Source organism: Candoia aspera, chromosome 2, assembly GCF_035149785.1.
Source record: "Candoia aspera isolate rCanAsp1 chromosome 2, rCanAsp1.hap2, whole genome shotgun sequence".
NCBI classification, from domain to species: Eukaryota; Metazoa; Chordata; class Lepidosauria; order Squamata; family Boidae; genus Candoia; species Candoia aspera.
In genome coordinates this window covers 74,325,610-74,350,737 of record NC_086154.1, presented here as the reverse complement: position 1 = coordinate 74,350,737, position 25,128 = coordinate 74,325,610, and the positions used below count along the sequence as shown (strand labels likewise).

At 41.1% G+C, this 25,128-nt stretch overlaps 1 protein-coding gene across 3 annotated transcripts in view; it reads right to left on the bottom strand.

Annotated features, from left to right (window-relative positions):
• ADAMTS2 (ADAM metallopeptidase with thrombospondin type 1 motif 2) overlaps positions 1-25,128 on the bottom strand; it is a 300,115-nt gene that overhangs the window by 118,925 nt on the left and 156,062 nt on the right. For all 3 annotated transcript variants that reach the window (XR_010067127.1, XM_063292232.1, XM_063292231.1), the window contains exon 4: positions 1,606-1,805. Coding sequence is in view for 2 of the 3 variants with exons in the window: in XM_063292232.1 (XP_063148302.1) it covers positions 1,606-1,805 (200 nt within the window). In the remaining variant the exon portion in view is untranslated. The remainder of the gene's footprint in view (positions 1-1,605; positions 1,806-25,128) is intronic.

Below are 25,128 nucleotides of genomic sequence, written 5' to 3'. Positions count from 1 at the left end.
AGCTAACTGTCTGGTTCTCAGTGGGCCACCATTATCCTTCTTGTGTGAAATTTAGGAGTAGACATGTTAGAACTGATTGCCATCCAGAAGTTGTTTGTTCTTCTAGGACTTTTGTGGGGGGGGGGTGCTTTCAAGTCACTGTCGACTCCCAGCGATTGCCTGGACAAGTCCCTGGACAAGTTTTCTTTGCAAGATTTCAGAAATGGCTTGCCATTGCTTTCTTTTTCCTAGGCTGAGGGAGAGGGACTGGCCCAAGGTCATCCAGCTGGCTTTGTGCCTAAGGCGGGACTCCTACTCCTGGTCTCCTGGTTTCTAGCCTGGTACCTTATCCACTACACCAAACTGGCTCTCGCTAGGACTTTAGCAGGGCTCTATACTTGGAAAGGAGAAAGAAAAAACAGTACCTTTCTTTTAATTTTTTTAACAATCTAATTTGGAATATATCAATTGCAGGCTTTTCAGTCTTGTGATGAACTGACTCTTTCTTATTAAAACCCAAATGATGTCCCTTCTGATTCAGACCGCATCTCTCTTGAAGTATCCATAGTTCTGGCTTGAATGAGGGAGCCTTGATCTACTGTAAATGGCAACAGAGAATACTAGAAAAGCATGATTTATTATGACAGTAACATGAAGAGAGGTCATTTATCCTGCACTTCTCCAGCATGTGCAAGAGTCTCCCTAGTTCTTCCACATAGAGTCTATATGAAATCACCAGCGTGAAACCTGTGGGGTTGAAGCAAATGATTATACAAGAACTCCAGCAGCAAATAAGCGCTTCCATTGCATGTTGTATCTATGTTGTATCTATGTTTTCTTATATAGACATTTTAGAGCTAATTACCAAGCTGTTTCCTATTAATACAAACTGATCACCCCTTTTCCAAAGTAAACTGAATGTATTTAGTGAATCTAATCCATTAATATGTATTTATAGGAGTGCTCAATGGATTATATGGCCAAACGGAATAGCCTTAGGGATATAGAAAGCTGTGCTATACTGAGTTAGGACATTAGTCTATCTAATTTTGTCACTAACTGGTGAGAACTCTTCCAGATTTCAAGAACAGATTTTCTATTTCTGTCTTGAATATACTGCTCTCCTATGAGCAAGGTCTATCTCCTACTTGAAGCAGTAGAAAAGGTTTGATTGTAAGGAACTACTGCTGTTGAATATAATAGAGCAATAGTCTGAAAAAATGAGTCTCTACTTGGTTTAAGGCAATGGGATGATGCAAACATTACTTAATTGCTCAGCTAGCCTTCACAGTATGATCCAGAGGCGATGATCTGAAGTTTTGAGATATTCCTTCTCCTGGACCTTGGGATAGGGTGGTTGTGAAGCTCCTTTTAGTTTTGCTTAATTTTGTCTGGTTTAAGACTGGGTGTTTGTTCTCTTTTTATATGCATTATTTATTTTTATTTTTAAGTCATCCAGAGTCATCAAGGAGTCAAGAAACCTTGAAATCAGAATGAATGAATGAATGAATGAGTAAATACATACATACATACATACATACATACATACATACATACATACAATAGGGATCTGCAAGACCTGGGTTCAATTAATTCTCTGGTACTAAAAAATGGTAAGTTACTCACAATGTTCATCAGGGTCAGAAGATACTTCTGAACATGTTCCTTCCCATGGAACTGTACAATTGAGTCATCAACTCCAAGAAGCACTTCAATGTTGTAGTCATCATCAGCTGCATGTCTTGGATATCTCCTCCTCTTCCTCGAGGAACTGATCTCATCTTTCAGTAGATGCAACATGCTGTCTAGATTGCTCAGATCAGCCTCTAGAAGAAATTGAAATAAAAATTTGTGTTTGTACTTTAGATTTAATTTCTTATTCCTTCATAATGTGGCACTTTCCAGATGTTATGAGACTGAAACACAGTTTGATTGGCTTGTAATATCCTTTGATTATAGCAGCTGGTAATTCTGGGAGATACAGTCCCCACACATCTGGAGGTGACAGTTTGAAGAAGGCTGCTATAGATTTTATCATGACCAAATAAGTAAGACCCAAGGGGTACTCGCATAAATACTGCATCTGTCTTCACTGAATCCAGCACATATTATTAACCTTAGATTTACTCATTTTCCTTTTTAAAAAAAAAAAAATTAAAATACACATAGCACTTAACAACAACTATTCCTACCTTGGTTATATCACATTTAGATGGCTGTAATATACTTTGCATATAACTACAGTTGCCAAGCGCTAGACTGCCAACCAATACAAAGCATTAAGGATCATATGATACTGATATTGCAAAAGCTATATAAATGCTTTATGGTCTTAGTTTGATTTTTAAAGACTGAACAGTTTTCAGCATGGCTATCTGAAGCACCTTTTTCTGTATAATGTATTTAGTCATTAAAACTGGTAGGGGATGTAGTACAGAGGACATTCACATTTGCAAAATTCCACCTGTTATATGTATGAACCAGTTTCCTTTGAGTTACAATATTTCAGAAGTTCAATATGGATTCCCTTGAGAGTTGTAATTCCTTCTTTTCCCTTTTCAGAAAAGTATCCACTTGCATCTTTTCAAATTAGCTTCTATTGGTGTTTTAATGGCTCTTATTGCTGTTTCAACTGATATTATGAGTTTAACAATTTAGTGGGTAAATATGATTTGATTTTGTATTTCTGTAATTATGTGTTTGGTTTTATATATTTGTACACTAAACAAATAACTATACAATTTAATAAAATAAAGATTTTTAGCCAACATGTTTCTCAAAGTACAGGAAGGCATAAGACGTCAAAACAGGAGTACATTAAACAAGGATGTAAACGTCTAAGGTAAGTATGAAATAAACAGCAGAAAGGGTCAAATTAAGTTAATTCTCTTCTATAGTATCTAAGCTATATCTACATCAGCTGGAAAATTTGGACTTGTCCACTCTTTATGATCACATCACATCACACTATGGATAGTAGATATGGAAGATGAATTGTAATCCAAGTGTCAGTATATAACACTGAAAGGAGAATAAATGGCATGATTTCTTTATGAAAAATGTTGCCAAATAATTAGTGGTGGCAAGTGTCTGTATACGTGTATTTTAAGAGGCACATTCTGTATGAATATGTATGTACATACTGACAGGCAGTCAGAAGATAGTGCATACTGCTATATCACGTAGAATGGGAAAATATTACTAATTGGTTTAAAAATAAAACAAAACCACTAAGCTAATAAATCTGATTTATTTTTTAAGTACCACTGCTACCTTGCTCTACAATCACCTTATGTACAGATGTGAGAAATATTGGAAAGGGAGATGAATAATATGACTTGGTACAATAAGAAGTTGCAGTCAGCACTTCACAGATTTTTGTAGGATAATTCATATTACAGCATCAAAATGAAGACAAGCAAAAGTGGTCTCATACTTTTGCTCATCTTTCACCGATCGATTCATATTGATATTTAAATCATTGTAAAAAAAGAATGTACAAACATAAAAGTAATTATCTCACCAATATCTAACATCAGAGAAGTCGAGTATACTAGTGATACAAAGTTTTGCATATATATGTTTTCCATAAGGGTAAATCATATACAAATATCAAGTAGCCACTAAAATCATGAAATAAAACAAGAATGAGAGCATCAATTTGCTTAGTCCCTAGCAGAGGAAAATATTTTTGTATAAATGTCTTGATAAATACAATTTTGATATGTATTTATCTTAGTTATGTAACTTTTCCTTCATTTTAATTCTCAAAATAGCTAGAAGCAATAACAATTAAATAAACTATAAAATGAATATGTTCTATACAATTCATTACTACTTTTACCTCCAAAAATACATACCTAGAAAATTCTGATTAATCAAGCTTACTTGGTTCTAATTTTTTCTGCTATCTGCCAAGGATGAGAAACCAGCAGCTGCACAAGAGTTATTGGTAACAATCCCCAACAACCCCAGTTAACAGGGCCTGAGGTAAAGGATGCTAAGAAATATAGTACAACACTCGGAACAGCTGAGGTTACCCATCCCTGTGGCCCTATATAGTAACCTGCCACATGTTCCAGAGCAGCCTTTCCTAATCTGGGTGACCTCCAGATGTGCAGACTCTCAGAATTCACTAGATTTTCTATGCTGTCTGAGAGTTCTTGGAGTTCATAGATCTGGTGGGGATTTAGGTTGAGGAACACTGCTCTAGAGGCTGTTCCTTGCAATAATAGTTTCTCAAGGTCATTTACCTGTTTAGTTTTCCCAAACCGGGTGCACTTCAAATATGTTGAATTTCCATAATTGCTAGTTACCAGGAGCATCAGCCCTGCTATTTTGATACATAAGTTTTTGAATGTTATATGTCTGAAGGACAAGCAGTTGGGGGGGAAAAGCCTTTTAAATTAAAAGATCAATGAGGAACGTTTTCTAAAAGAAAAACATTATTTTCTAAAATTAAAAAAAAAACAACATTCTGACAGCCAGCATGCTAGAGTGGTTCAGATGTTGAACTATGAGCAGGCATACTCAAGTTGAAGTATTCCTTCAGCCATGAAAACTGACTTTGAGTCAGTCACTTTCTCTCAGCTCTCATCTCACATGGGTGTTGTAGAGATAAACCGAAGAAAGTTCCCATTTACTGTAAGCTGCCTTGACTCCTTGGGAAAAGACAGAATCTATCTCTAATTAGTAAATCACCTGGGCATCCTAAATGTGCAGGAGGATTGTATCACACAAATCTATAATAGCATGACTCTTAGACTTTATATATATCTATATCTATATATATATATGTATATGTATATGTATATGTATATGTATATGTATATGTATATATCTCCGTTAAGAAGTTACAAAGGAACAAGAATGGTCTGATTCTTTAGAACAGGGGCCAGAAAGTTTGATCTAATTTGTGATTGCTTTTTTTTATCAACCTGATGACAACTCCAACAACAACAATAATCATTACCTTAAAGATTCCCATGGCCCACTGGCTGCCAAATGGAAATATCTAAAATAAAATTATTCAGTTAATGACTAAAGAAGCTTACATTTTTGAACAGTTTTTAACAGTTCATCATAAACTCAAATAATGGTTACAAGTTGAAGAAATATTTGGTCCTCCAGATGTTTGCCAAAGCTCAAGAGAGAAGAAGCCGATATCCGAGAACATCTAAAGGGCTATAGTTTCCTGGTTCTAACCTGGATCATCTTCTTGCTTGCAGATAGATAAATAAATAAATATTCCATCAGTTAAAACTTAATCCGTAAAAACAGAGACAAAAAGAGCAGTTGCTTTTTTCTACATTACATCCGACACCATACTATCATCAGTTTTAAGGCAAAATTGTATGTAATGGCAGCAGACGAGCATTTTTCCTGGCAATGAAGAGAAAGATCCTAACATTATGGGTCGTTGTGGATATTTTACTGATTTATTGGTTTGATTGAGCACTCCATTTTGGTTATTGGTTTTGTTTGTACTGTATTCATTGCAAGCTGCTTACACAATGGAGCATACGTGCCCTAGGAATTAATTAATTTGAATGGCAGGTGCCATCAGATAGCAGTAAAATGGCAAGACAGAGGTAGAAAATAACCCTTGGCTGAAATGCAACAGGAAGAAGGAAGTGGTGAATCTATTTTGCCATCCTCTATCCCAACTTTTTTTCACCCATGTGGTCTCCAAGACCAGAAATGAGTTCAACCAGTGAAATGGCTGTGACAGGTGAAGGCTTCATAATGCCCCACCTACTCTTTCCTTCCTCATTGGTCAGTCATAACCTATAGTCAAAGTTCATCATCTGAAGGTTACCTTTTAGGTAACCCAACTGCATATCTGCTTTGACTTGTTGCCAGCATTACAATGATAAAAGTCTGCTAGTCATTAATTCCATCTTCTTCTCTGTCTTGCTAATTATAATTTTACTAGATCATTCATCTTCACCTTTTCTTATTTCTTATTATATCCAAGTGATCTCTACTTGTCTTTTATCTTATCCAATGCATTTCCCTCTAAGACAGTAAGCCTCTTCATAATTTATAAATCCTCTTTTCACAGCAATGTTGCATTTGGAATCTTATGCTGTACATCATGCATCAGAAAATTAGGCAAATCCAGCAGGCTAAACTGCAAAGGAGGTACTGTGAGGTGAAACCAATTTGAAGTTTCAGCGTAATATTATATACCTCATGCTGACAAATGTCCCTTTATTCCATCCTGATTCAGAAAACACTTTGGTAAGAAAGTGACTGAAAACATGTGTTTGGTTATTGTTGAAGTCAAAAGAAGTTTATGAATATATAAGATGCATCTTAAATAAGAACAGAGTGGTGGATAAAGGTCCACTGTCACTTGTGAACAGAGTGCAGAATGAAGGTCAGCCAGGGGCAAATTTTATTAGCTCCTAAAGAAGAAATGGAAGGCAAATGAATGGATCTGCAAGGGCCAGAACAAGAAGAGGGCTACCATAAGAGGGCTCTGCCAGAGAAGAATTTCCACAGAGGCCATTGAGAGAAAGGTGAAGGCTGAGAGAGATGAGTGACATTATATAACAGCAGAAGGCAAGAACCCTGTCCTGTTGAGAGCAACCAACCTCTGACCCAGGCCTCAGAAGAAGCTGAGAGCAGCATAACAAATAATTCTGGAGAAGAGGTAGCTGGAAGATAGAGGAGAGATAGTATCATAGTAAAAGCCTCAGAGTTAAGCTGGGAAACAATAAAGGATAACGAAAATGCTTGTAAGACATACTGTAGGGATGGTGGTACAGGTACAGTTAACAGAAAGATGCGGTTAAGTACAGGGAGATATTAAAAGCTAAAACAGAAATCTAACTATATCATTCTTAAACCTTATCCCTCTCTATTTTTAAGAATTTGTTCCTTCCTATTTTACTTTAAATTATTTGATGCAAATAAGAAATCACAAAGTATTTTGTATATGTTGTATTTAACTGCAAAATAAAGCCATTTTTAGTACTAAAGGCTTTATTTCCTGCCTGGTTGCCAATATCCCTTACTGAAAGAAACTATGACATGCACAATCAAAAATTTGCCCCCAAACTGTGGAAACTATGACTCATAAATCACATGAAGTCTGATGGGGCCTTAACCAGTCCAAAGGCTATTACTGTATTATCAAACTTCTGATAATGAGAATCAAAGGAAGTTAAATATTCATGGCTGTCTTTCATGCAAATCAGATTGTAGGCTTCTCTGAGGATGAATCTGGCAAAAATACAGACCTTCTGCAGCCATTCAGAGAGTACAGAAATGAGAGAAAATGGTTGCTAATCCCTATAGCCTATAGTCAAGAATTTAATGTAGGAGCACTGGTGAGGGATGAGGAAGATTAAAGAATAAAGCCATTCTTTAGGTTCTCACTGATAAACTACAAGTGTTCTACTATAGAACATGTGTGTTTTTACAATTAGCAGTTTTGCCTATCAAATACTAAATTTGGAGACATAACACATATTTATGCAATGAAAAATGATAGATTGAAAACTGGACTCCAATAAACTGTAGTTATAAAATGGTCAGCACAATCTGTAGGTTCGCCCAGCTTCTTCAGGCTGGATATTTGGCTTAGTGAACCCTGAAAAAAGTGTGTTTGTGGTGTGTGTTCAGAGTAACAGTCCAAATTATATATATGGCCACTCACCTTTGCTTCTTCTTGAGCTTGTTTATGTTTCTTATCTTCAGAACAGATTTAAACACTACTGTTCTCCAGCTGCTAGATTTCTCTTTGCTGTTACTTTCAGGGCTTGTCTTAACTCTCTGAACCATTTACAAAGTTAATCTATGAACAGAGGTTTCGCATGACCAAGATCAAAGAAGGTCTTGGGTAATTCACTGACCATGTTTAGATGACACCCAAGCTTAGTCTGTCATGAATGTGTCCACTTGTATGTGGTATCTCTGCCTTATAAGCCCAACATCTCTGGCTTGTTTAGAGTTAATTTCAGTATTATCATGAGATCTTGTTCTATGACATATCCACCATTAACCTGAGGAAAAATAATCCTTAAATGAGTCATTTTCTTAATCAGAGAAGATGCCAGAGAACATTGCTTCTTCCTCTTGCATCACTCTGATTGTCTGAGGATTATGACAAGTTTTCCACCATTGTTCTGGCAACAACAGTTTCCAGCATGATTGCCATCATCTTTTTGGGTTCTATATCTTCCATACCACCAAAATACCCCTCCATCTCTGCAAACAAAAGAGATTGAATTGCATCTTTTCATGGCATTTCTGTACGTTTTTGTAACCCTTGCAAATTTAGAAATAAATTAAACTGTAACCTTGAAAGATTCTCTCTCAAGTGATTCAGAATCCCAATACTCATAATTGCACGGGAGTACCCTCCCCCTCCGCCATGAGTTCAGATAGCTCTTGAGTTCAAAAGTTTGCTAATTATGAGAAGGGGGTGCACCAGATACATCAGGGTTTACCAGTCTAACTTATTCTTCTACTTTCTTTCCTAGTTTAGATGTTGTAGGAGGAAAATCATGTTAGTCTATGTTAGCCAAAAATTAATATAATCTTTTCAGACTAACAAATCATTGTCATGTTCACCATTGCGGTGTTTATGCATCGTAACGGTTTACTTGCCAAGGTGCTGATACGTGTATTGGCTGGGAGGGTGCTGCTGAGCGCCTTGTACACAGAACGTGCTGGACTGTGCCAGGGAGGAATGTATTTGGGCTATCTCTTAAATGTCAAGGTCTTTTTACCCGTTGATCAGCAGAGCTCGTTAGGAGCACCTGGGAATGTGGGGTTGTACTGTATGCGAAGGAGGGGGTGGGCTGATGTTTGAAACGATGATATTTAGTTTGAGTTTAGGCACGCTTTTCTCATTCTCAGCTTTTTACCTGTTTGCACTCTTTTCTAAATAAACCCAGAACCTGAATTGTGATTTTGAGTCTGAGAGTTTTATTTGGATTAAGGCAATCATCACAATCATATTAAAAGGCATAAGCTGTAAACTACAGCTCCTCAGATGCATGGAGTGGCTAAACTGATATACTGTAGATTTAAAATGGGATGAGGTATGGAGGGAAAAAAGGGAGGGGAAGGCAGGGGGGCTATGCAGATGTTGGTTATGTGTGAAACAATTACAAGAACCTTATCAATTAACAATTGCAATGTATTAAAAATCCATTATTTTCTTGAGACCTTCTGTGATAGCCCCAAACTTTTTGACATACTGTATATGAGTTCAGCAATCTCTTGCTCAATTGTGCTGACACGCAATTTCTTTCTTTCTTCCAAAACAGTTGTAATGGAGAGTCCTAGGAGGTTAAAATGCTCCAATATTTGTCCTTGTTTGGGTCCTGATGCCAAACTTCTCCATTAATTCTTGTGTGCAAAGTCTGGCCTGTTCATCCTAGGTAGAATCTGCATTGCTGGCAGATGATGGAATGTATCACATTAGGGCAGGTAAAGGCACCTCTAATCTTGTGTGTGAAGTTGTTGGGGCCTGTGACAATGCTGTTGGTGTAAATGTGAAGGCAAAGTAGACATTTGGGTATGTTCCAGGTTTGGTTTCTGGGTTAGCATCATTGTTCTGTTTCTTGTTGCCTGTAAGAATCTGCTTCAATCTGTATGCAAGTGTGGGACTGACACCCATGACTAGGAAAGTGCAGTGTTATTGTCCAGTAGGGGTTGTAGCTTACTGACAATGTGTCTCCATGATTCAAGCTGTGAACAGTAGATGACAACCAGTAGTATTATGTTGTTTTGTTTTTGTGGTCTGCTTTTAATAAGTCCTCTATTTGGCTCTATTGATTTCTCTATTTGACTGAACTACCCACTCAGTGAAATCAATAGACACCGAAGAATCAAAGCAGTTTTTCCAAACCTAATTGGTCCAGATAGGTTGGGACTACAGCTCCCAGAATTCCTAGTTACCTTCTGCTTAAACTGATTAGGAAATGTGGAACTCATGCCGGCAGGTACCAGGCAGAAGATTAGTATAGAGGGAAAGCTGCTTAAAAGTTGAAAGCGATTCTCTCACCCTGTCAATTTTACACAAATTCTTAATGCCTTATCTTATTATCTGACTAGGATTTGGGGAAAGGCACTTTCTACGCCAGCTTCATAAGGTGAATGTGTTCAGGGCTATTTTCATTAACCTTTGCCAATGCAGCATCTATTCACCAACTAAAGATGATTAAATTACAGAAAATTGCCCATTTAATGACTATGAAAGGCAATGTGAATGACATCTCTAACAATTTCATTTTCAATTTGAGATGGATGAAATGCCAAGCCTCAGTACAAGATTTAGATGACAACAGACAAATATGGTATATAATCCTTGTTTTTCTAAGTAAACCATCTCTTTCTCAGAAAAGGGAAATTATATTTCATTACTATAGAATAAGTATGTAAGTAATACAAGTCCTCGTAAACAATTTAATATCACAAATAGCATATTGAGAATAATCAGCTGCACTTTTACAGCAGTTCTTTAAGAGAATTGTCCCTCTTCTGGGGGGAGATGGGAGGTAGCAAAATTTGAAGTGTGCAAGTCTGCAATTTTGCAAGACTTTAATTAAGCATAAATAAGCCTCACTACACTATGGAGTTTGGGGAACTTCCAGGGAAGCAATCACTTGTTCTACAATCACCTTTATTTCTGAATTTTACAAAAGTTGGGGGGGGAGGCAAAAAAAATCACCTTCTAAAATAATAACTCATTAAGGAAGAAAATGGAATAGTTGCCAATTGTCTTTTGATTAATACTGCTGTAAAAATCAGAGATTTTTCATAGTGCAGCATTTATTTATATATTTGTTTATAAAATTTCTACACTGCCCAACTCCCAGTGACTGGGCAGTTCACAAATAAAAGCTCAGAGAACAATAAAACAATCCAATAATAAAAACAAGGCACAAAAAGAACAAAAACCATGCAGCAGCCAAAAGTAAATCCACACTACCCAGAATGTATTTTGATATATGGGGATTCATTTGTTTAATGTGCGTGGGAAGGTGTTGACCAGATTCTGATTGAAAGAATATGAGAAATGACAAGGATTAAACTATGGGAAGCGAGGTGCAGTTTTGTGCCAGAAGTACTGTATGTAGACCAGATTTTTGCTCCCAGGCATATCTCTGAGAAATGTAGGAATGTGAAATAAAAAGTATTTTTTTACTTTTACTTACTGATTTAGAAAAAAACATATGATAGAGTGAAGAGGCCTGAATTATGGAATCTTTTTCACAAATATGGAGTTGAAGGTTGGTCGCTGAATGCAAAAAAGATCATATATGATGGAAGTAAAGGATAAGTAAGAATAATGGAATGTTTAGTGAATGGTTCAGTGTTGAGCAAGAAGTAAGGAAAGGCTGTGTGAGGTTAGAATGGTGTAGTTAAGAATGTTGTTTGATGTAACAAGAAAATATAGGGTCAAGAATGAACGTTAATTTAGTATCAGAATTAGTAAACAGTATGAAAGAAGTATGTTGAAACTGATCATATCAAAAAAATGAATAAGGGTTCATTTGAATGAATTACAGAACAAATACATGAAGAAAGACTGAATGTGTTAAGAGGACAGGAAAGACTGAGAAAGTCCTGGGTGGAAATTGATCAAATCATGAAATTTAAAGAACAAAGGCAATCTATGAAGTAACATATGGATGAGGTGAAAGTAAGGCTCATTTGCAAGGATGAAAAGTATGGAGAATTATGATGATTGGTGCTGGTATAAACTAGCTTTAGGTGTTTTCTTTTTCTTATTGCATGCTTTTAATTTCCTTAGCTTGTTATTTCCTGCTTCTTTTCTGCACTCTGCACAATGTTGTTTACCCCAAAAGGGAATAGGGCAATGGGTTGGGTACGCATATATGTATGATTATAGTGGAGGAACCAAACAGGCATGAGTGAACTGCATGAACAAGCACACAATTAATTCCTCCTAAGTCAAGATTCTCCAGAATTTGTTGAATATTCCATGCAAATATATCTTATATCTACCAACATAATCAATTTTAATGCCAAGACAACAATACCTTACCTGCTAAGAATGAAATCAAATTGTCAAATTAACCACAATGTGAAATTCCTAGGTCTTATTTAAAATTGTACTTATAAAGACTTATTTTCTTTTAGAAAGAAAGGGATGGGCATATGAGTGCCCTGATTTTAATTATGCCTGAACAAGGCCATGAATAGAACATTTTGGAACCCTCAAAATTCTGTTCGTTTTTTTGCGGGCAGTTTTGCCAAATGTATTTACATTAGTCCTTTATTGAAGCTGCCATATCTGACCCAATATTTAAGAGAATACATGAATTAAATGTTGGTGCTGGAGTATAAAACCAGCACCACAGCCATGCTCAACTTGTCAAACTGCTTTCTTCCACGCCACTGGGAATAGGCCAGTGATTTGAACTGGAGAAAAAAAAAATGCATATCACAGAATGTCAGAATTCATCTGTCTTAGCATGAGAGGTTGAACTTTTCAAGCTCTTTATTAGGAAGTGGTCTTTAAGGTATTATGCAAAAAAAAAAAAGGATTAGAGAGCAAGAGAGCAAAGCTGCACAGAGAAGACCTGACTTTCAGTAAGATGTTTTCAGTTCAAATATATTCTCTCTCTGCTTATTCATATAATTTCCTAAATTAAATTGTATATTGGTGGCTCAGGCTATTGAGGTGGTGACGGGTAGGGGATGATATGACAGGAGCCAGAGGGCGCGTCATCTTAGAGGAAGACACCCCCGGTGCTTGTTACCTGTGGTGTGTTCCGGCCCTCTGTGCTCGAACCCAGGCCCTGGACAGCAGACTTGTGGTTGCCCTGACTTTCGGCTGCTGCTTTGTAATGCCAGGTCAATAAATAACAAGGCCCCCCTCATATGTGATTTGATCATGGAGGAGCAGGCAGACCTGGCGTGCATTACTGAAATCTGGCTGGACATGGAAGGAGGTGTTGCTCTTTTGGAGATATGCCCTGCTGGGTTCCGAGTCTGGCACCGGCCACGACCTCAGGGCAGGGAAGGAGGGGTGGCTGTTGTCAGCCGAGAGTTCCTAGTGGCCATCAGGGCCCTGCTCCACAAGTGGCTGGGTGTGAGAGACTGTTTTTCAAGCTGGGTTCCCGAGAACAGTTGGGAGTGTTACTATTGTACCAGCCTCCCTGCTGCATAGCAACCTCCCTGCCTGAGCTGCTGGAGGCTGTCTCGGGTTTGGCAGGGATGTTCCCCAAACTTACGGTTTTGGGGGACTTCAATCTGCCTTCCCTGGGGCGGGCCTCAGAAGCAGCTCAGGAGTTCATGGCCACCATGATGGCCATGGGCCTGTTCCAGATTATTCGGGACCTGACTCGAGACAGCGGGCTTCACCCCGGACTTGGTTTTCTTGTCAGAGCAGTGGCAATGTGATCCAAGGGGAGAATTACATCTCTCCCCTTTGTCATGGTCAGATCATGCCCTGGTGGCCTTGAAATTCTCTCATGCCACCCAACTCCGCAGGGAGGCGGGACCCATTCGATTGGTCCGCCCCCAGCGACTGATGAACCCGGTAGGGTTTCAGAGGGAGCTGGGGGTTATAACCGAGGATCTGCTGCACGGTGCAGCAGAGGCCCTGGCTTCTGCCTGGAATAGGGAGGTGGCTGGGGCCTTGGACAGGATCGCGCCTGTGTGGCCTCTTTTGCCTGCCCAAATCCAACACTGCCCGTGGTTTACGGAGGAGATGAGGGTTTTGAAGAGGGTTAAGAGATGCCTAGAGCACCACTGGAGGAAGACAAAAACTGAACCCGACTGAACACAAGCTAGAGCCGTGATTAAGGCCTACCTTGTGGTGTTAAGAGTGGCAAAGCATCAATACTTCTCCGCTGTTATTGCGTCTGCAGAATGCCACCCAGCGGCCCTGTTTAAGATTACCCAATCCCTTTTGGGGAAAGGGGAGTTAGAAATCCATCTACAGGGCTGTGCTGAGGAATTTTGGGGGCATCTGCAGGATAAAATCACTTGGATCCAGTCCGAATTGGACTCCAAGTGTGAGACAGAGTCTGAGGAGATACCCAGGGAACATATTTACCATGTTATCTGGGAACAGTTTGACCCTGTTGAACCTGAGGAAGTGGACAGGATTCTCTGGACTGTAAATTATATAACTTTACAATTAGATCCATGTCCCTCCTGGCTGCTGAAAGCAGTGGAGGTGACATATGGCTGGGTCCAGACAATGATAAATACATCCTTGAGAGAGGGGGTGTTCCCAGCAGCCTTTAAGGAAGCGCTGGTGTGCCCCCTCCTCAAGAAACCATCGCTGGACCCTACTATACTGGACAATTTTCAGGGAAGGTGGTTGAGAAAGTTACAGCTCCAGAGGATCCTGGAGGAAATGGATTATCTAGACCCTTTTCAGTCAGGTTTCAGGCCTGGTTATGGGACAGAAACGGCATTGGTCACACTTATGGATGACCTCTGGTGGGAGCAGGATGGAGACAGTGCATCCATCCTTGCTCTTCTTGACCTCATAGCGGCTTTTGATACCATCGACCATGGTATCCTTCTGGCCTGGCTTAGGGAGTTGGGGGTGGGTGGCGTGGTTTTGCGCTGGTTCACCTCCTTCCTCCAGGGTCAGTCTCAGTTGGTGTTGATAGAGAGCAAGAGATCCAGCCCCCGGACCCTACTTTGTGGGGTGGTACAGGGCTCGGTACTCTCTCTGCTCCTTTTTAACATCTACATGAAACCACTGGGTCAGATCATCCATCACTATGGGGTGAGGTATCATCAATATGATGATGATACTCAATTATACATCTCTATCCTGGGTGAAGTAAGTGATGCCGTGACCACCCTTTCCGAGTGCCTGGGGGCTGTGGGGGCCTGGATGGGGAACAACAGGTTGCAGCTGAACCCAGGGAAGACGGAGTGGCTGTGGATTAATGGCTCCTCAATTTCTGGGAAATTGCCATCTTTAGTTCTGGATGGGGTTCCACTGCCCCAGACAGACCCGGTGCATAACTTGGGGGTCCTCCTGGACTCACAACTCCTGCTCAAAGAGCAGGTGGCAGTCGTGGCTAGGAAGGCCTTTACACAACTTCATGTTGTGCACCAGTTACGCCTCTTCCTGGTCATCTCCCATATAGACTACTGCAATGTGCCCTACATGGGGCTACCCTTGAAGAGTATCTGGAAGCTACAGCTGGTGCAAAATGCAGCTGCACGGGCGATCTTAGGTACCTCAAGATCAGCACATGTTACTCCTTTGCTCCGTGAGCTGCATTGGTTGCCAGTATGCTTCCGGGTCCAATTCAGGGTGTTGGTTATCACCTTTAAAGCCCTACATGTCATGGGTCCAGGCTACCTAAGGGACTGTCTCATCCCCATCACATCAACCCATCCCACCTGGTCATGCAAAGAGGGCATGCCTCGGACCCCGTCTGCAAGAGAACTCCATCTGGTGGGGTCCAGGAGGCAGGCCTTCTCTGCAACAGCTCCCTCCCTTTGGAATATCCTTCCCCCAGAAGTGAGGATGGCCCCCTCCCTCCTGAACTTTAGAAAACAATTAAAGACCTGGTTTTGTCACCATGCCTGGGGCGGGAGGGAGAATAGTCACTTCTGGGGCTGGCTAGCTCCCTAGAGTGGCCCTGTTTTACTTGCAGGTTTATAGAGAACTTTTAGCCATCGGGTTCCCACCATATTTATATTTTATTATGTATTATATTTATTCTATAGTTTTATATGTCTTTTACCTATGTTTTATTGTAAACCGCCCAGAGTCCCTTTTCCGGGGAGATGGGCAGTGATAAATTTGATTAATAAATAAATAATAAAATTTTGGCTCCTTCCAGATTAAGCCTTCCTTTCTATAACAATGAAGTTTTTATGAACTAGTGGCAATCAATGGATACACAGGGAAAAAAAACTGATAAGGCTTGAACTTAAAAGTCATAATCTAGCTAAGGTCCATGGCTTGGTGCCAGGTACTGAATCAGAAAGATAACAAATTCAGAATCCTGTCAACCATTTGAAAATGAGCAGGAATGAGAGAACAGCTGGAATTAGGTCACTGGAAATTAGAAGAAGGAAAAGAAAATATAACTTTGAAACTTCCCCAGCACCAGGGAACACAGTGGTCTGCAATTTGCTTTGTAATCCCAAACCATCATAGAACAGAAGAGTCCAGCTTGGCTTTGCCAAACAAAAAGAGCCAAAAATCTGGAACCTGCCAGGGAAACCAATAGGCTTGTCATGTTTTTGTCACAATGTATTTTTAGTATGACAGAGTCAGGCCTTCTGAGGCCTTGCAAGCAGGGGAAAGAATTCCTAAATATACCTACACACTGAGCTTTCAGGTTCAAAGCAAAGCCTGTGTTTTTAAAAAAAAAAAATAGAATGAAAATGTTTTCAGCCTTGCTAAAGGAATGGACAGATCATTTCTATGGTTATTACCAAAAAGTGCTGGGATGCAAAACTTTGAATGAAGTTCCATATTTGAAGGATTTATATATGGATTTTTATATCTGTTATTTTATAATACTAGCATTATAACCGAGCAGGTGAAGCTCTGCAAAGGCTTTCCTGGCCACACCTGCCCCCTGCTTGTCAAGTAGAAGCTGTGAGTCCAGGAAGACCCCCACATTGCACCAGTCTGCCAGTTCTAAATGCCTGTATTATACAATCTGTCAGTGACAATGCTAATAAGTCTGTTAAAAAACAGACTACTGAATCTATCACATTACCCGCTATTGTACCAGCAAGCTGTTGCAAGTTGTTCCAGCCCACTTCTCCTGTCGGACTGTGGCTCTCAAACACTTTAGTCTCAGGACCCCTTTGCGTTCTTAAAAATGACTGAGGGCCCCAAACAGCGTTAGTTTCTGTGGGTTATATATATCAATATGTAGGGTATTAAAAATTAAACCTGAGAAATGTTAACATATTTATTTAACATTGCGGAGCCCTTGGAAGGGTCTTCGGGTCCCCCAGGGGTCCCCAAATCACACTTTGAGAACTGCTGCTCTAGGACAAATTCACCAAGAGTGAAGGTTGGTGAGAGGCAGGCAAGTCTGGTGGGCACCTATTCTTCTAATCAAAATAAAGCTTAGGAGATTGCCAGGGGAAGAAGAAGCAGATACTTGGGGGAGGCCAGGATCCAGGATGCATCAGTGCGTGATTTGTGGCCAAGACTGTGAAAGCATCAAAAGTATTTCCAAATGAAAACATGGGGCTCTCTTTTTGTGGTACATCTCATTATTGTTCCTGTTTCTGCAGACACATTCATCTTCTGCATGGTGTTACAAATTATTGAGAATGGTATATGAATTAATCATCCTTTCTCTTCCCATATCTGCACAATGGTTAATATTATAACTCAGCAGTATTTTCCAACACTTCCTTATGTTTTGTTCCATATTTTATATATATTTAAATAGATTTTCTCTAAGAATCTATTTTATGTCTGTCTCTGAAATCATCTTTGCTGAAAAATCTCTTGGCATATAAATTATCCCATGACAAATCCTGTGGCAATGAATATTTCATTATATTAATTGTCCCATTTTTATCATGAAACAGGACACTTTGGCTATCTTATGTAACATTTTAATGAAGTGTGAAATACTCAGCCATTTTTATATCCCCTCCTAACCTTTTTTAATACTGCTGGGAGCTTCTAGCAGCAAATGAGTTCTTTTAGCTAACATTCAACTTTCTCAATTCATTTCTCTGACCTTTTATTTTGACATTTTCACCTCATACATTAATTTCTTCCTGTACAGAATACTGAGCCATTGTAATTACTTGCACTTAAGCCATTTATTGAAAATTTCTTAAATATTTCTTTTTAAAATGCCCACACATATCAAACAGGAATACGTTTCACAGTGATCATTCATCCTTCAGAGAGACACTTTGCCAGAAGGCAAAAAAATCAGAAATCAAATTGCTCCAAATGGTATCTCTCAATCATAGTGAAAAACTACGACACTATTGCTATTGTAAAATACCTGAAAATCACAAAGCCGTGAACCCATGATGTAATTCTGCACTGAGATTCCCTCTTATGTGTCGAGGGCAGGACAACGCTCCAATACACTAGAAAGAAATTCCATATTCCCCACAGCCTTCAGAAATGGCTGGGGCATGTTAGCACCAGTCTCTAGTTTTAGAAGACCTGGGAGAATGACTCCCAAGGAAATTCTTGAAAGAAAACTGCCCTGCCATCTAAGCAAGGACTCTATAAAGTGCACTGCTCTTGTGACATAGAAGAAAATAACTGGCAAGGTGATAAATAAAAAACTGATGCCCAATATATACTGATGGAAGGCTTTTCCATCAAGGCAAGGCCATCACTGGATGCAGCCCTATGTGTGCATCTCTACAAAGTGATGTTTAGAATGCTAAAAGCAGAAGGAAGGAGTTGGCAATCAAGGAAGGATATCTGGGGAAAAGGAACACAGTGTCTTGAACTTCTGCTTCCTCTGAGCCATCAATCCCAGCTAGTTCATCCATCCACCGAAGAACTAAAGCCAGAACTGCAACAAGTGCTTCTGAAATAGAAAGTGAGGTCAATGGGAAACATGGAGAAAACTTAATTGGGAAATCAAATACAGGCTAAGGAGTCCTGTTATAGTGTAAGGGCTGAGTCTGACTCTGAGGATGAGGAAGGGTAAATCGAAACCCATGCTAGGCAAAATGGGGAAATCGAAACTCAGAGTGACTCAGCAGAGTGGGAAAGTCCTGAGCAGCTGATTGAACAAAACCAGAAGCTGGATTCAAAGCCGCCGATCAGAGCAAGGGAAAGGTGAGCCAAAAGGTGTGCCAGGCAAAAGGAAGCTTGATTGGTTCTGGAGGAGAAACAGCGTGAAGGAAACAAAATAAAAAGGAGACAGAGCAAGGACCAGGTCCCCAGAGACAAGCGTTCCACTGAGCTCACAGCTTCCAATGGAGAAGAAAAGCTGGAACCGTTCTCGGAGCCCTGCCCTGTAGCAGCTACAGAACCAGAGCCTTCCCAGCCTTATGAACCTTGCCTTGCAGTGAGCCCCAGCCGAGCCTTGCCTTGCCGCCTCACCACGAAGCCCAGCCGAGTCGAGTCCTGCTGCCTTGCCCCAAAGCTCAATCGAATCGAGTCTCGCCACCTTGCCATGAAATCCAGACCAGTCAAGTCCTGCCATCTTGTCACAAAACCCAGCCGAGTCCAGTCTTGTCACCTTGCCATGGAGTCCAGTCGAGCCTAGTCTTGTTGCCTCATTGCAATCCATAGCTGCGTTTTGCCTCGCAGTCTTACTGTGTTCTCCAGCCAAGGCTGGTTTAGTCACCTTGTTGCCATCGCCAGCCGAGCTCTGTTGTGCCGCCTGGCCATGAACTGCAGTCACATCTAGCCCAGTCACCTTGTCGCCAGTTCCTGCCAAGTCCTGTCTTGCCTCCTTGCCATGGTCTCCAGTTGAGTCCTGCCTAGCCGCCTTGCCACGATTCCCAGTCAAGTCCAGTCCAGCTGCATTGCCATGTTCTCCAGCTGAACCTGGTTTTGCTGTCTTGCCAAGCGGAAGGTCGGCGGTTCAAATCTGCGGGACGGGGTGAGCTCCCGTTGCTAGTCCCAGCTCCTGTCAATCTAGCAGTTCAAAAACATGCAAATGTGAGTAGATTAATAGGTACCGCTTCGGTGGGCAGGTAACGGCGTTCCATTTAGTCATGCCGGCCACATGACCACGGAAGGGTCTACGGATAAACACCGGCTCTTTGGCTTGAAACAGAGATGAGCACCGCTTCCTAGAGTCGGACACGACTGGACTTAATGTCAAGGGAAACCTTTACCTTTACCTATTATTTAAGAGACAATTACTGATTGTATATAGTTGTATTGTAAATAAAGAATTCCATTTTACTCTCCTGGTTGCCTCCTAGTCTAACCAGAACACATATATAGAGAGCAGTCTAAACACCTTTGCTACAGTACCTTTGTCATTTACGGCATATATAGCATCAGATATGGTGTATATCTAAAATTATTTATTTTATTGTTGGTAGCACTTTTAAGTTTTGTAATAAACCCTTTTAGCAGCAATGAGCTCAAAAAAACCCAAACGTTCATGTTTAATGAAAAATTAAAAATTAAATACTGGATTTCCATTTCTACAGAAAGTTGATAACGAACGTGTAACTTACACAAAATGTTTGTCAATATTTACCATGGGGGCCATCGCAATATCACTGACCACATGAAAACCAGAAAACACAAGTCTACTGAAGAAGCATCAGTATCTGTGTCAGCACCTGGTCATTCAAGCATTCACACAATCACAGTCAAGAGGCTGGGATTCCTTTAACTGTTTAATGAAGCGAAATGAACAGTACAGAAGTAAAGCTGCGAATGGAGAGTTCCTGCTCAAACCTAGATTTAAAACTACATTCCCTTAGTTTGTTCCCTTTCCCACGAAAGCATATCGCCCCCCCCCATCCAGGTGGTGTTCCTGGTGTATCTCAACCCATTGTCCTTGATGTCTGCCATAGCCATAATAATCCACTTCACACTCCAACCTCACACCCCCTCCCATCTGGTGACACAGAGTCTACACCATTGAGAAAGAAATGATGGCAGATTCTCCGATAAGGGGTTCTGTGAATCCTTTGATCAGGGGGATCTGACATATCGCCCCCCCAAGAAAGGTAAAGAGAAACTATAGAAAGCAATAAAAATAGCTATAATTGGAGGCAAAATAAAAACAGGTTTAGTAAGGTGAGGGCTTTGCAGGATATCTGGAATGAAATTTTCTTGTTAAAATAGGAGCATTAACATGACATGCATCAACACACTCAGGATCTGGAAAATGTTTCCATTGAATTAAATACTGTAGAGATTTGCAAAAAAAACGAGAGTCCAGAATGTCTTTAACTTCGAAGTGTTGATGGCCATTGATCATGATGGGTGGAGGGGTTGCTGCAGGCTGGTGCCACTTAGAACGTTCCAGGGCAGGTTTAAGCAAGCTGCAATAAAAAACAGGATGACGTCGCTTAAGAGTGGGAGGTAATTGTAATTGTACAGTCACAGGATTAATGATTTTGGTGATGGGAAACGGTCCCACAAATTTAGGGGCAAGCTTCTTAGAAGGTTGTTGGGAGTGTAAAAATTTAGTGAACAAATACACCAAGTCCCCAACTTTAAATTTCTTTTCTGGGCACCTATGGCAATCAGCAATTTTTTTGTGGGTGTTGTGTGCATGATCCAAAGCACTGTGAATGACAGGCCAGTTCGTGGCAATCTGGGCAGCCCAGTCAGCCACGGAGGAATTAGGTAAAGATTGCAGTTGAAGTTCTGGAATGGGAACAAAGTCCTGGCCATAAACAATATGAAATGGGGAAAAGCCAGTGCTTTGATGTACAGCATTATTATAAGCAACTTCAGCAAATGGGAGGAGGTCAACCCAATCATCCTGCTGAAAGCTGATGTAACAACATAAAAATTGCTGTAGAGTAGACTGAGCTCATTCAGTCACTCCGTCCGTTTCTGGATGGTTCAATGAGCTGAGAGATTGTTGGACTCCAATTAATTTCAAAAATGCTCGTCGAAATTTTGAAGTAAATTGGATGCCTCTATCTGAAATTACACACGTGGGACACCCGTGGATCTGGTAGATGCGAGTGAGAAATAATTTCACTAACTGTCAAGCAGTTGGGATCTTGGCGCAAGGTATAAAATGAGCCTGTTTGGAAAATAAATCAATCACAGTCCAAATAACTGTTTTATTTTTACTCTCAGGTAAATCCGTGATGAAATCCATGGCGATTTCTTTCCATGGGGCTTTGGGGGAGGCGACGGTTTGTAACAGTCCTTGCAGTTTCCCCCATTTCTCTTTGCTTGGGCACAGACATGGCATGAGGTGATGTAGGACTATACGTCAGAGTGAAGGGAGGGCCACCAAAACTGGTGCCTCACCAAGTGTAGAGTTTTTGTGAAGGCAAAATGATCTGCAGGTTTAACATCATGGGAACGTTGTAAAATCGTCTGGTGAAGAGACTCAGGCATGTAGATTTTACTGTTGCAATTCCAGATGTTGTCAATTTCAGTCAATTGGGCTTTGTTACATTGTAGCCAGGGATCATTAGGGAGCACCTGAAGCAGTTCCTCTTTCAGATCTGTCTGCACTTTCACTTTCTTGGCTACTGCTTGTTTGCACGTTACGCAAGCCATTCCAAGCTGTTTCTGAGAAAAGACTGTGTCTATAATTTCAGTCTGTACAGCATTATATTGCGGAAGGTGAGAAAGTGCATCAGCAAGGAAGTTCCTCTTCCCAGGGAGGAAGTTCAGGGTGAAATTAAAATGGCTAAAAAATTGAGCCCAGCGAATTTGTTTGCCATTTAATTTTTTAGGAGTTTGTAAAGCCTGGAGGTTTTTATGATCAGTCCAAACTTCAAAGGGATGCTCCACTCCCTCTAGCAAATGCCTCCACTGTGTAAGAGCAATTTTTACAGCAAAAGCTTCCTTTTCCCATATAGGCCAGTTGCGCTCAGAATCTGAGAACTTGCGGGAGAGGTATGCACACTGGCGGGGGAAGCCGGTCTCATCTTTTTGAACCAAGATGGCCCCAACAGCTGCGTCAGAGGCATCAGCCTGAACAATGAAGGGGCAGCTTGGGTCTGGGTGGGCTAGAATAGGTTCTCTGGTGAAAAGAAGCTTTAAACGGTCAAAAGCAGTTTGACAATCAGGAGTCCAGGCACGTTTAGCCCCCGGGGAGGTGACTTTCCGTGTTTCCCCCCTCCCTCTGGTTTTAAGCAAGTCTGTAAGGGGCAAAACAATTTGCGCAAATTGGGGAATAAAATTTCTGTAGAAATTGGCAAAGCCTAGGAAACTTTGAAGTTGTCTCCTTGTACAAGGGGGTTCCCACCCAATTATGTCTTGTATTTTGGCAGGGTCCATTTCGATGCCATTTGAAGACATACGATAGCCCAAATAGTCCAACTGGGACCTGTGAAACTCGCATTTAGAGAACTTAGCATATAATTTGGCATTTCTCAGCTTTTGCAAGACTTTCCTAACAAGAGGAATGTGTTCCTCCAAGCTGGCAGACTAGATTAAGATGTCATCCAAATAAACTAAGACTCCTTTGTACAAATGCTCATGGAGGACCTCAGTAATATATTGCATAAATACTCCAGGGGCCCCAGCCAATCCAACTGGGAGAACTTTATATTGGGAGGAACCCAAAGGGCAGTTAAAGGCAGTTTTCCATTCATCCCCCTCCCGGATTCAAATTCTAAAGTAGGCTTCTCTGAGATCAAGTTTGGTGAACACCCTTCCCTCCAATAGTGTGCTAGCATGTCTTTCATTAAGGGGAGAGGGTATTGATTGCTTATTGAGATTGCATTTTTTCCACGGTAATCGGTACAAAGTCTAAGAGAGCCATCTTTCTTCACCCAGAAACGTACTGGGGCGGCTAAGGGGGAGTTAGCAAGCTCAATGAAACCTCTCTCCAAGTTTTTGTCTATAATTTCTCTGAGAACATTTTTCTCCGTTTCTGTCATTGCATACATCTTTGGTTTGGGTAGCTTAGCTTTTGGGTCAATTTCAATGGTATAATCGGTTTTCCTGTGAGGAGGCAGTTGGTCATATTCTTTTTTGTCAAACACATCAAGGAAATTGGAATAATCAGATGGAATGACTAAGGGGGCATCAGGTGTCCCTGTTGGAATTTGGTTGAGGAGAATCCCCACTACATTTCATTCATTTCATGGCACAGCGAAAAGGTTGCTGTTGCCTTCTTTAAACAATAAGGCACCAGACTCCCAGTCTATTTGTGGTTTCCTACTCTTTAGCCATGGGAGTCCCAGGATGATGGAATAGTTGGCAATAGGGCCAACAATGAATTGCAAGGTTTCTTTATGCCCCCCAACCTCATGGCTACAGTCTCGGTTTGGAATTCAACAGGAGAATTCTGAACCATCCATCTGAGTAAAAACAATTGGTTGCTTAAGTCTCTTAGTTTTGAGGCTCAGCATGTCAATTAAAGCAGGGTGTATTAAGCATTTTGTACACCCCGAGTCTAACATCGCTGTCAAATTGGCTTTGTGTCAGGTTCTTAAGTTTTTTATCTCTACTTTGACCAACAAGGTTGGGCAATCATCACTCACCAAAAGGTCTTCTTTGTCTTCTTCTGAAGTAGGCATGTTGCACCCAGAAGTCTCCACCTGCTCACGGGCACAATCTAGAACAGGTGAAAGTTGTTTCCTGCCAGTTTCTGCTCCTCTTGGTCGGAGTCTTTACTTGACTCTATTAGGGGCTTCACATCTGGGTCTTGGTGTGCAAGCGCTGATGCAGCAGTCGACTTGCACCTGGTTGGTGAGGTCTTAATCAGCTTGGTTGCTCCTTTAGGTGCATCGGGCTCTCTACGGGGACATTCTGCTGCTTGGTGGGTGTCTTTTCCGCACTTGAAATAGCTGCCTCTCTTCCAGATATGGTCCTTTAAATCTTCTTTGTCACGGAATAGCTTTTGCTGGGTGAAGGGAAACTGCCCCGGGGCTCCGGTATTCTTCCCTGCTGCTTGCGCTCGGATTTGCCTATGGAATTGGTATTGAGGGCATTGAGTGGGTGTTCTCAACCTCCCCTGCTAGGCAAATCTATTCTTTTAAAATAGGGGGGTCTCCGCAGCATAGTGCCCACCTCAGGATCTCTGGCTGCAAGCCCCACTTGAAATAGTCAATCTTGGTGGTCTCTGACCAGTCCATAACTTTCCCAGCAAGGGCTTTGAACTCCATGGCATACTCCGCCACGGTCCTCCCCCCTTGCCTAAGTTGCTGGATGCCCGCCTTCACTTTCATCTTGTCAAGTGGGTCTTCGAACCGCTCTCTCAATGCCCTCGTGAAGTCTTGCATGTTGTTCAGCTCAGGGGCCATGGCATTGTGCAGTTGCACAAACCATTCTGCTGCAGTTCCCTGAAGCCTGGCACCCACCTGACTCACTTTCTTGTACTCAGTGGGAAAGCAGGACCCATATTCTTTCATGTAAATGGACACGTTGGTCAAGAAGAATGCCAGCTGTCATGGATCGCCATTGAATTTAACTTGTATCTCCTTCGGGGTCACTGCCGGCGTCACCTCACTGGGTGCAGCTCTCCCCCACTCGCCTTGTCTCTCCTGGTGGCCTCCACTCCTCCGGCACCTCACTGGGGATTTGAAGTCCTGGGTCAGTGTTCGGGT